Here is a 12176-nt window from a genome sequence, read left to right as displayed (position 1 = left end):
AATATCAACGTTTCCGCCTCCTCAGGGTCAAACACTAACTGGGACAGTGAGGAAAACAACCAGTATAAACCAGTAAGACAGCTTTTAGTTGGATTCAAACTGCTAATATGAATCATTTTTAATGTTTTGTCTCAACTACAGAAACACTAGCTAACTGCTAAAGTCTGATATGGTTGATTAATGCTTTAATAATAGGAGTATTGATTACTGACACTGATCAGTTTCTAACAGGAGTGTGCTGTAAATGGTTGCCCTTTGTGTGCCTGTTTTTAAACTACTTTCCTAATTAAACATTATGTTATTAATTGTGTTATTAATGGATGACTGTGTGTGAACAAGAGTTTTTAACCAAACTAAAAAAGCTGTGATTTTAGCTTCTGAGGACCACCAGACCTGAGATGCAAACCAGGACCAGGACCTGGACCAGGACTCACAGCTACCCGCAGCTGACTGCTGATTGGTTGGTTGTTGTTGTGTTCATTTCGACTTGGTTGAGTGAACACCTGCTTCAAACTGTGAGCGGCTGAATCCAGCGCTGCCGAGCCCGAAACATGATTAATATTTAAACACACACACAGTACACACACACACACACACACACACACACACACTCAGATATTAGCTGCGTATGAATATTTACTGTAGTAATATAGGTTAAATAGCAGCTTCTGGGCCTGAAGTCCCTGTAGGCTTTACTGTGTGTGTGTGTGTGTGTGTGTGTGTGTGTGTGTGTGTGTGTGTGCGTGTGTGCGTGCGTGTGTGTGTGTGTGTTATCTGTTAGCTGGCAGCACTGTTCAGATAATTATCATAACGATTATGATAAAAAGGAAAAAGAGAAAGCTTTAAAATCTTAATAAAATATTTATCCTTCCCCTTCCTTCCTTTGGTTTCACCAACGGCACAGACAGAGAGACAGACAGACAGACAGATTTGTATAAAGTGGTGGGAGGTGAGATGATGTCTTTAATATTAATCTGATAATAATTTTTCACACAGGGCAATATTAAAAAGTGATGACACAAACTAACTGTCGATCACAGCACCTGAATGCAACACAGCCTCAACGACACCTGAACATAACACAGCCTAAACGACACCTGAACGCAACTTCAACAGACCGTCCACAGTTCCTGGTTTACTGGTCTGGTCTGGTCTGGTCTGGCAGGTCAGCTACAGTCAGTCAGATCTGTAGACTGTTAGCCTTCATGCTCAGCTAGTTTCATTAATAAGTCAAAGTGTCTCTGCAGAAATAAAATTAATCATCTGTCAAACTGCTGAGAATCACCATGAAGATGGTAGTGATGAAGATGATGGTGGTGATGAAGATGAAACTGATGATTATTTATTTAATAAAAGTCTAAATAATAATAATCGTCAGACTTTCATTGTAGGTTTGATATCAGGTTGTTCTTCTTCTGTGGTGTTTTGAGTGCTGTTTGATCCCGACCTCCTCCTCCTCTACACATTCTATCCTCTGTGAATAAAACATGCCGTTAATCTCCAGCTCTGAATTTACTCGATCTGCTCTTCCTCGTTCTTGCGCTCACCTCCCGCCCGCACTCTCACGCTTCATGTTTGTACTTCAGTAATTTAAAAAATGCAGAATTCTTTGTTCGCTTTAATCTCCCCACAAATCCACATCACAGCTGGAATTATCTGCCGCAGCAGAAGAAGGAAAGTTCCAGTTTTCCACTTCATAAAGCGCCACTTCCTTCGCGTGTTTGCGCTCGGTCCAGTCGGATTAAAGCCGTTAGCGAAAGGATCCCCGGCGGCGGGTTGAGACGCCGCGATCGGCCCCGGTGGCCTCTGGGATTAATGTGCCGCCTTCAGACGCAGCGTCTGCAAACCCAGCGGGGATTAAAGGAGCCGGATTAAGACTCCTTTTGTTTAACGTGTGAGATGAGATAGAAGCCATGGAGGAGGATTTGTGTCTCTGAGAGCGCACACAGGGGGGCTGGTGTCAGCCCTAAGCCCTGTCACAGAGATCCAAATCTCCCTCAGTCCCTGAACTCACCACAGGACAGTCACACACTTTGAACACTCGATGTGAGGTTCACTGACACAAAGACGCATTTTACTACACCTCCAAAATATCACCTGGAACCTCAAACGTACCACAAATCATACAACATCCATTCAAACTGTCGTACAAATAAGCCCCGCCCCTTCATTGACATCACTCGTTAGTCAGCTAGCGTTCAGCTAATATTAGCTCACTTAAGATGTGACTACATATGTAGCTAATTAGTTATCTAGGTAGCTAGCATTCTGGTGGCATTAGCTAATTTAGGATGTGAGAATGTGTGTTGGTCACCTGACTGAATGTTTACTGAGGGTGACGCCTGTCGTGGCAACGCAGCGTCTCCCTGACAGCAGACAGGTTGTTGTATTTTCGCTTTAGATTAATGAAATTATCTCTCTGACATCAGATTATACAAACAGTCGGTGTGTCTTCAAGAGATTACAACACACTGCTGAGTGAGTGTGTGTGTGTGTGTGTGTGTGTGTGTGTAATCCCTGTCCAGAGATGTCAGTCTGATTAGTGTTGTGGCCCAAATCCCTGATCATATTCATAGGATTATTGTTTGAAGATGTGTGTGTGTGATGACTTGAAGACAGCGATTAGTGTGTGTGTGTGTGTGTGTGTGTGTTATCAGTATAATCTGTGTTAAGATGCTTCCTGCCTGTTCAGCAGCTCTTAAACTTAAAGAACTCATTAAACACACAAACATGCTGGTATATTAACACAGGTTGATAACAAAGATAAAAATTAAAGTTACAGTTTGTCATTTCTGGACCAATCAGCAACCTGAATGCAGAATAAGGGATCAGGAGGTCTGCGACATAGGAGGGGCGGGCCAGGAAGGGATTTATAGACAAACAGGAGAGCCTAGGTCTACGTGGGAGGATTTAAAGGTGTGGACAACATGAACTTGCTTTAAAGGCGGAATCAAATATTACAGCAAGGACGTGAGGTTTAACAAGGGTGGACAGGTTGTCACCTCGATGGATTCAGGGGACCAAATAAAACAATTTCTGACTTGGTTTCATGCCAAGAACAGCTCCTCACAAACCTATGGGGGACGTCACCAAGACTACAGACTTTTGATTACACAGTGTAACCATCTGTGACATCCGATGACAGCAGCTGTACTGTAACTGAACAGCAGAGTATCATCAGCATAATGGATGACAAACACTATAACTGGTAGACTACACACCTGGGCACGCGGGGGTTCAGCGGATAAATCAGTTCCTTTTACTAAGTTCACTACACAGAAAATCCAAAAAAGCAAGCACAGATAACACGTAAGAGATTGACAATAACCTCGCCGAGTGGGACCATGATTGACCCTCGTAGAAACCCCCTGAGAAAATCCAAGATGGGGACGGCCGAACACACTGAGCTTCACAACGGTCCTTCAGGAACCGGAGGGGGACGTCAGCGAGACTGTTCATTATACATTACACACAGTGCAGACGTATGGATGCAGCAAACACTATTCACTCTTATTACTTTCTTTCTTCACACACACACACACACACACACACACCAGGAGCTGACAGGATCAATGTGACCACACACTGCTGAGAACACTAACACTGTTAAAGGTTACTGTGTGTGTGCGCAGCAGCTAAATTGGCTTAAGAAGCAGCCTGAGAACGACGGACAAGAAGTCATATGATCGCCTTCACACACACACACACACACACACACACAGTTTTATGAGTCATACATTCAAACTACAGGAGACCTGATTCTGACTCGTCTGTTTCTGCACTGTAAAACTCGATGAGTTACATCAACTCAATCAACTTTAACCGTTTAGGTTCATTAACTCAAACAATTTAGATCTGTAAAATTAAGTTAATTGTACTAATTTCATTCAGTTAATTTAAGTTACTCTCATATGCAGAATTTCACCAAACTGCTGCTGGAGCAGCAAAAAACACAGTAAAATAACCCCAAAAAAAAACCAACTCATAAAAGTACAGTAAATCTCTATAATTAAATACAGTTTTTAGCTTTAATTTTACATTAAATCTTTTTAATGTTTAATTAAAAATATTTACAGTGTAAAACAATGATCTATAAATCCAGGTGAACTCTGCTATAATACAAATAATCAGGTTACATTTACAGCAGAGTGCTGTTATTATTGGATTGTTATTATTTTAATGTGAATGTTAAAATTTATAGAACTGTAATAACAGTCATTATCTTCCTTAAATAATCAGTAATTTTATGATTATTTACAGTTACAGGTTTATATTTTTCTTTGTATTTTACATTAAATTCACAAGAAATTTTTTGTGATTTTATTAATATTTCTATGTATTTAACAAATACAAAACAAATCTGTAAAATAAACCGTAAACTAACAGATTATTGTTACAGAGAAGAGCTGTAACTTTAAATGATTTCCATCGTTCAACCTTCGACTGCAGCTCTTCAACGACTCGTCGACTCGTTGAAACGGATCTGTCGGTCTGAATGAGACCGGACAAAGAAACAGGACAAGAAAGAGAGGAAGGAAATAGAGGAAGGAAGTCTCAGAGGTTTGAGGGGAGATAATGAACTCACTGAGGACCCTCAACACACACACACACACACACACACACACACACACACACACACTGTCTTTAATCTGTGAGTTTCATTAAAACCCTGACGAGACAGAACAAAGAGCTGACTGCACCTGAACACACTCACACTCAGGAGGAAAAGGTAAAGTCCTGAATCAGCGACAGTCCTGAACCTGGACACACCGGGTCATCTGGGAGTGTGTGTGTGTGTGTGTGTGTGTGTGTGTGTGTGTGTGTGTGTGTTGCTGAGTTAACAGTCGGCCTAGTGCTGTAATTACAGACACCTCTCTTTACTCCAGCTCTCAGGTTTGAGTCTTCTGCTATTTTATTTTATCCCTAACAATTAACATAAACATGTTAATTGTTATGTTTATTTTATCATGTTTAAACCAGAGACAGAAAACCACCGCAAAGGGACAAAAAAGCTGCGGTAAAGTTATGTTTTATCAAACACTTCATACAATTTTTCAAGTAATGAACACAGGACACCTCGAGCAAGATGGAATTATTTATATACCTTATTAATTATTGTGATTATCAATAAATGTGAAACTTTTTCATTAATAATTAATAGATAGTTCAGGAGGTGTTGTTGCCTGAAGCTCAGCGACCACCGACGCTAATGGTTGAAGGTAAAAACAATAAATAACATCCGAGCCAGGAAACTGACCAACAAACTGCCGTTGCCCCCGACGACGCTCATTAGCTACGCTCCATTGCCACGGTTATCAGGGCGTGGCGGCCATCTTGGACCTGGGCCGCAGAGAGTTTAATTTCATTCTCTGCTGCTTCACCCACACACACACACACACACACACACACACACACACACACACACACACACAGCCCACCATATGTGCAGCAGAGAGGGATGGACAGGAGGAGGAATCCAACACACCCCAAGGCCGCAGACACTCACTGAGAGCCTAGATCTATATCCACTGATTGATTGATCAATAGTTTAGTTACAGTGGAACCAGTCTGTTAATAATCGTCACAAACAGGAGTTCAGTGAACTCATCCTCGACTGTTTATCAGGGACGCCTCGCTCAACTGCTGTTTCTCTTATTTTGTCCACCCCAGTTCAGTGAGGGCACCACCCATTACAGATCATACTGACAATCTATACAGACAATTAGCTTCATCTCTGGGGGGGGACAACAGCCGACTGACCATCATCTTCATCATCATCATCCGGACGCAGGAACCAGCAGTCAGCAGAACCAAAGCGCCAGTTCAAAGAGTTCCCACTGTCTGAAGGGGACAATGAACGCCTCTAACCTCATTCTAGTTAATCAATATCTATGTATTGATCGGTAAATCGAAAACCGGAGCGTGGCCCGAATGAGCCACGGAACCGGAGCAGGGCCCGAATGAGCCGCAGAACCGAAGCGGGGCGGACCAACTGAGGCCGGCTGATGTCCAGCGGCTCCGACCAGGACTCTGACTCTGGGGATGAAGACCCGGCGGGTTCAGGCAGCGACAGGAGAGGAATGAAAGTGAGGAAGAGAGCCAGTTTGTAGCCAGTTAATTAGTCAGTAACTGTTAACATTATCAATCATCCATCGTATCGATCAGCCAGGATCAGTTTCAGTAAGTTGGAAGTTATTGAACAACCAGACTGTGTGATGTCCAAATGCTGCTTCAGTTTCTTTACAGCAGTTCCTTTATGATTATTATATCTTATTGTTTATACCATTTATTTACAGTATTTGTTGACAGTATTTGCAGTATTTGTTTACAGTATTTGTTTGCAGTATTTGTTTGCAGTATTTACAGTATTTGTTTGCAGTATTTACAGTATTTGTTTGCAGTATTTACAGTATTTGTTTACAGTATTTGCAGTATTTGTTTGCAGTATTTACAGTATTTGTTTACAGTATTTGTTTACAGTATTTGCAGTATTTGTTTGCAGTATTTACAGTATTTGTTTGCAGTATTTGCAGTATTTGCAGTATTTGTTTGCAGTATTTACAGTATTTGTTTACAGTATTTGTTTACAGTATTTGCAGTATTTGTTTGCAGTATTTACAGTATTTGTTTACAGTATTTGTTTACAGTATTTGCAGTATTTGTTTGCAGTATTTACAGTATTTGTTTACAGTATTTACAGTATTTGCAGTATTTGTTTGCAGTATTTGCAGTATTTGTTTGCAGTATTTACAGTATTTGTTTACAGTATTTGTTTACAGTATTTGCAGTATTTGTTTGCAGTATTTACAGTATTTGTTTGCAGTATTTGCAGTATTTGTTTGCAGTATTTACAGTATTTGTTTGCAGTATTTACAGTATTTGTTTGCAGTATTTGCAGTATTTGTTTGCAGTATTTACAGTATTTGTTTACAGTATTTGCAGTATTTGTTTGCAGTATTTACAGTATTTGCAGTATTTGTTTGCAGTATTTGTTTGCAGTATTTACAGTATTTGTTTACAGTATTTGTTTACAGTATTTGCAGTATTTGTTTGCAGTATTTACAGTATTTGTTTACAGTATTTGTTTGCAGTATTTCTGCTTTGTCTTCGGTTCTGACGCAGATTGTGTTTTATGAAAGTTTTCCTGGTCTGAGATCAGCTGAAAGTTGAAGGAGAGAAAGAGAAGAGAAAGAAGGAGAGGAGGAAGAAGAGGAGGAGGAAGAGGAGGAGGAGATTTTCCAGCTGGAAACTTGGATACCGACACACAGAAACAACTCCCATGTTCCCCCTTCCTCCCCCCGGGCCCCGAGAGACCCGGACCCCCCTCACCCCTCAGAGACCCGGTCCCTGGAGTCTCCTCTTACCTTTGAAGGTGTCCGCCCGCGCGCCCGTTAGTCCCAGAGAAAGCAGCGCGAGAGCCGCGGAGAGCAGGAAAGTTCCGGTCCGCTCCATGTTCCCCGAGACCCTCCGGAGCGCGAGGAGGGAAAACTACCGACAACTCTTCTTCCTCCGCTTCTTTTCTTCTTCTGTTCCTGTCTGCCGCTCTCTCTCACACACACACATACACACACACACACAGACAGACACACACACACAGACAGACAGACGGGTTGCGGTGTCAGTCTGTCTCTCCGGTTCCTCTCCGGTTCTTTTTCCTCCGTTTCAGACCGGAGAGAGAAAGAGATAGAGAGAGAGAAAGAGAGAGAGAGAGAGACTGGCTCCGTTCACCGAGCACCGCTGACGTCACGGGGGGTGAGAGACATTAGGGGGGCACGAGAGAGAGAGACAGCCTGAGAGAGAGAGAGACAGCCTGAGAGAGAGAGAGACAGACAGAGAGAGAGAGAGACAGCCTGAGAGAGAGAGAGACAGACAGAGAGAGAGAGACAGCCTGAGAGAGAGAGACAGCCTGAGAGAGAGAGAGACAGATTCTTGTTGTAAAATTTGGAAACTTTCAGTAAAGTTTGAACTGAACTGAGAGAATAATTATTATTGTTTATGAATCTTTATTTGTTGTTTTTTGTATTCTAATGGCCTTAATGTTAGAAACAATAAATGCCAATAACAATAACAATAATAATAATAATAATAATAATAATAGTAATAATATGAAAACAAACAATGAAAAAAGAAGTATATTTGAGCATATACTTTCATTGCATTGATTTCATTTTTTAACGAATCTTCTAATTGTGTATTTATTGATCATTGATAGATTTATGTGTATGTAAAGTATGTTTTGATTGGACCTTTCTCTCCCGTCTTTACACCGGCAGCTTGAACGAACACAACCAAACACCAGAGACACGAAGAGAAACTGTAAATGAACAGCAAACAACAGATGGAAGAAACAATATAACAACAACAACAACAACAACAACAGGTAAAGATTTCAGCTTCAGGTGTTCAGACAGTGAGCAGAGCCAGCGATGCTGCCACCTGCTGGTTCCTCACGATAACAACACACTCACTGATGTTCTCTATCATCAATAAACAGACTGGATACTTCATATTGATCAGTATCAATAACAGCTGATCAACTGATCAATGAACACAAACAGTGAACTCAATCACTGCAGGAAGTTTGATTATTTCCTGTGAATATTGATTAGAGATGAGTTTTCCTGATATATTGATCCATTCTCTGTATTCTGTATTTTTATCATTTTAACAATCAGACTTAATATTCTTCTTTCTGACAGATTTACTGATTATTGATCGATCAGCTGTTTATGTTCTGATGCAGGACGAGGCTGTTGATCAGAGACTGAAACTCTGGCACTGTACACTGTGATCAATAACAATAACAATAACAATAATAATAATAATAAAAAGTTTTCTTGCACATCTCTAAATCAAAGCTCTGGAGCCCCCCACTGGTGGTCCTGAATATAAAGTTACCTTATTGCAAGACTTCTTGTTTCACTGGGTTAGTGGTTGTTGTCTGTGTGAGGAACCTTCAGGTCCTTCAGTGACTCCAGATACGAAACAACCAGCAGCCTCGAATCCTAACCATAACCTCAGCAGATGGAAGTGTTGATACCAGTGATCACTGTCAGTAACCAGGACTCAACAATATCTGTGAAATTAACTTTATCTGCAGTGTCTTAAAGATCTGTGTGTGGATTATTGAAGAATAAAGATCCTCATCCTCCTGCTGATGTTTGAGTCTTTAAACACTGACCAGTGGATCAATGAAAGCTGCTCTGTGTGGCAGTGATGAGACAAAGTGCTTCATTCAGGGAGGATTTGTTGCTCTGTGCTACCTCCTGCAGGAACAACTGAGGAACAGCAGAGAACATACACATTCATTTAGAATACAATATATAATATTGGTATATACAGTATACATAACATTATATAATAAATACATCACAAATAACACACCTTGGAGACACATGGAGACCTGGACTACTTATAATACTACTAATACTACTAATACTAATACTACTACTAACTCCAATACCCCCATTAATGCATGTTACTAACCCCACTTCTTCCCTGGAGTTCTTGTGCTTTCTCGTCTCGCAGGTTCTCATGGATCCTGGTTGAGATCATCATCAGTCATTTCTATTACAGTTTTTCTCAATTGTTTACACACAAATACTGGTACTTGAGACACAATGACCACAACATGTAACTCATGCACCAACCCTCTGAACCAATTCTGCTAAACTATAAGCACAATTCCTGCTTTACACTCAAATTGCAGTTCTTAAACACACTTTTTTCAAAACACTACACACAATTCTCTGCATTCGGCACAATTTTCATGACGAAAATATCTTGTTTTCACAAGGAACACACTGTCATTCAAAATTCTAAAGTTAATTGCCCTACCATGCACACTGACTCATCACACGGGCAAACACCTGTCACACAGTTTTACAATTAGCAATCAGAGCTTTAGCATAAAAGGGCAACAGGTTAGGGTTAGATATAGCAGTTGATGCCTTTATGGCTGGATTCGCCATGCTAGGCGATATTTCTCCCACTGCTTGGCCAGGGAAAACATTGCTTGTGATGTGGATGAGGTGCTGTGGCCAGACCCAAACAGAAGAGAGGATGCAGCATGTTTTTTTTTTGTTTTTTTTTACTGTAACTGTATACAGTAAATTCATCTGTTGTTTTGTATGTAGACCACTGTATGTGCAACTTTGTGTTGGTTGGGATGTACACTGTGTATATTGTTTTTGTGGGAAAAATAAAATATATTTGTTACTGTGTATTTGTGTGTTCTGAGTATAAAAACAATATTCTAAAATATTTTACAACACACTTATGTATGTACTGTCTGTAGTTAGTGTAACACTGAACAAAAAAAAGGCCTAAGTCATTATGATGAATGGAGAAGAAGTGTTTTCCATTCATCATAGTGTTTTACATTGAGCACATCAGTGTTCAACTGGTTCTTATAAATGTTTATTCATATGATGGTTTGTGTGTGTCATTTGAAAACAAAATACCATTTTGAGAAGAAATAACATGGTTTTGAATGTAAAGTTTCATTTTGCAGGAGAATTGAGGGGTTTTACCCATTGTGTGTGTGTTTTTTGATTCGTGTGTAGAGTTCTGAGAGTATGAGGCATGCTTTCAGAAAATGTGTGTAAACAATCGAGAAAAACTGTAGTATAGTTGTTGCTGATATAATGATGTTGGTAATTGCTATAATAAATTATAGTAATTGATAACTTAATTATTCTCGACACCACCTACCTCACACACTGAGCCAGGTCAGACAGTTTAGACTCTGTGTTAGAGTAAGCTGAGCAAATACCATACACAAAGGACATTTTCCAGGTGAGGATCATTTTATTCACAAATCAATTCTATCCAAGCAAAGAATTTAGACATATTCTCAGTTGGGATGTGACCAGTAGTATGATAGTATGAACGAGTGTGAATGAGTGAATGTGACATGCAGTGTAAAATCGCTTTGAGTGGTCGGAGGACTAGAAAGGAACCATATGAGTCCATTTACCATTTACCATTACTTGTGACAGGAAGAGGAAAAGCATGAATAAATAATTTTCTTGGTTAATTAAACTACACTGTATGAAAAAACATTTGTGGACATGTTTTTTTAAATCATTAACATACGTAGCCTTGCAGCTGCTCTTTGTATCATTTTAACTGAATAAAATTAACATGATGGCTTGAAAATGTATGTTCCTTTAAAGAAGTTCTGACTTATCAATGCTCATCTTAAATCATAATATACACTTTAAAAATAACAGTTTCACTCATTTTAATTCAAAGAAAGAAACAAAATTCAGAGATATAGACCTACTATTCTAGAGCGCTATAAAGAGTGGGAGCTCGACGCAACAGCTCCCGCTCCGCCTCTTATTTTTTCACCTTAAATCTTACTACTTCTTTATTCCTTCTTAAATAGCACTGTGTTTATTGTTGTAAATAGACTGTCAGTGTTGGTAGTTAATTTTTTACTTTTTTAGCCGTAGTTGAACTTAGTTTTTTAAATATAAACAATGTGAATGAATGTGACCACACAACAAAACGCCAGAGGTTATTCACGTGAAGACCTCCTACGGTATCGGGATTTACGTGTCGCATTCCCGAGGGAGATCCCGGTGGAGTTAAGGAGACGAAGGAGAGGAACCAGAGCAGGCACATTGGTGAGGAGAGAGGCGGTGGAGATACAAGCCATGTCTTCCCTTGGTTGTCATGGGAAACGTGTCGCTGAACAACAAGATGGACGAGCTCTTGGCCCTGGTCAATGGACAGCGAGAGTATCGGGAGTTACACCAGACTGCTCAGTGGAACTAGCCGGCTTTTCACTAGTTCGGGCTGACAGGAAGAAACAGAGCGGTAAAAAGGGAGGAGGAGGGCTTGCTGTCTTTGTTAACTCTAAATGGTGTACCCTGGACATGTTGTCAAGAAGGCAGAAATCTGCACGCCCGACATTGAACTGCTGGCCATCGGGTTAAGGCCATACTATCTGCCCCGTGAGTTTTCGGCCACTATTGTCGTCATTGTTTACATTCCTCCATTGGCAGTAGCGGTGCACGCATGTGACGTCATCCACTCCACCGTAGCAGACCTGCAGACACGTCATCCCAGCATTCATCATAATAAACAGAGATTTTAACCATGCCAAAATCTCAAAGACCCTGACAGACTTTACCCAGTACGTCACCTGTAACACTAGAGGGGAAAAG

The 12176-nt window shown here is 40.5% G+C and overlaps 1 protein-coding gene across 1 annotated transcript in view; it reads right to left on the bottom strand.

The window, feature by feature from the left end:
- Positions 1 to 7737, bottom strand: part of LOC127355195 (receptor-type tyrosine-protein phosphatase mu) — a 137154-nt gene extending 129417 nt beyond the window's left edge. The window contains exon 1 of the mRNA XM_051385797.1: positions 7365 to 7737. Coding sequence (XP_051241757.1) covers positions 7365 to 7452 — 88 coding nt within the window. The 5' untranslated portion in view covers positions 7453 to 7737. The remainder of the gene's footprint in view (positions 1 to 7364) is intronic.
- Positions 7738 to 12176: the final 4439 nt, after the last annotated feature.

Source organism: Dicentrarchus labrax, unplaced genomic scaffold (genome assembly GCF_905237075.1).
Source record: "Dicentrarchus labrax unplaced genomic scaffold, dlabrax2021, whole genome shotgun sequence".
Lineage (NCBI taxonomy): Eukaryota > Metazoa > Chordata > Actinopteri > Moronidae > Dicentrarchus > Dicentrarchus labrax.
This window is presented reverse-complemented; position numbering and strand designations above follow the sequence as displayed.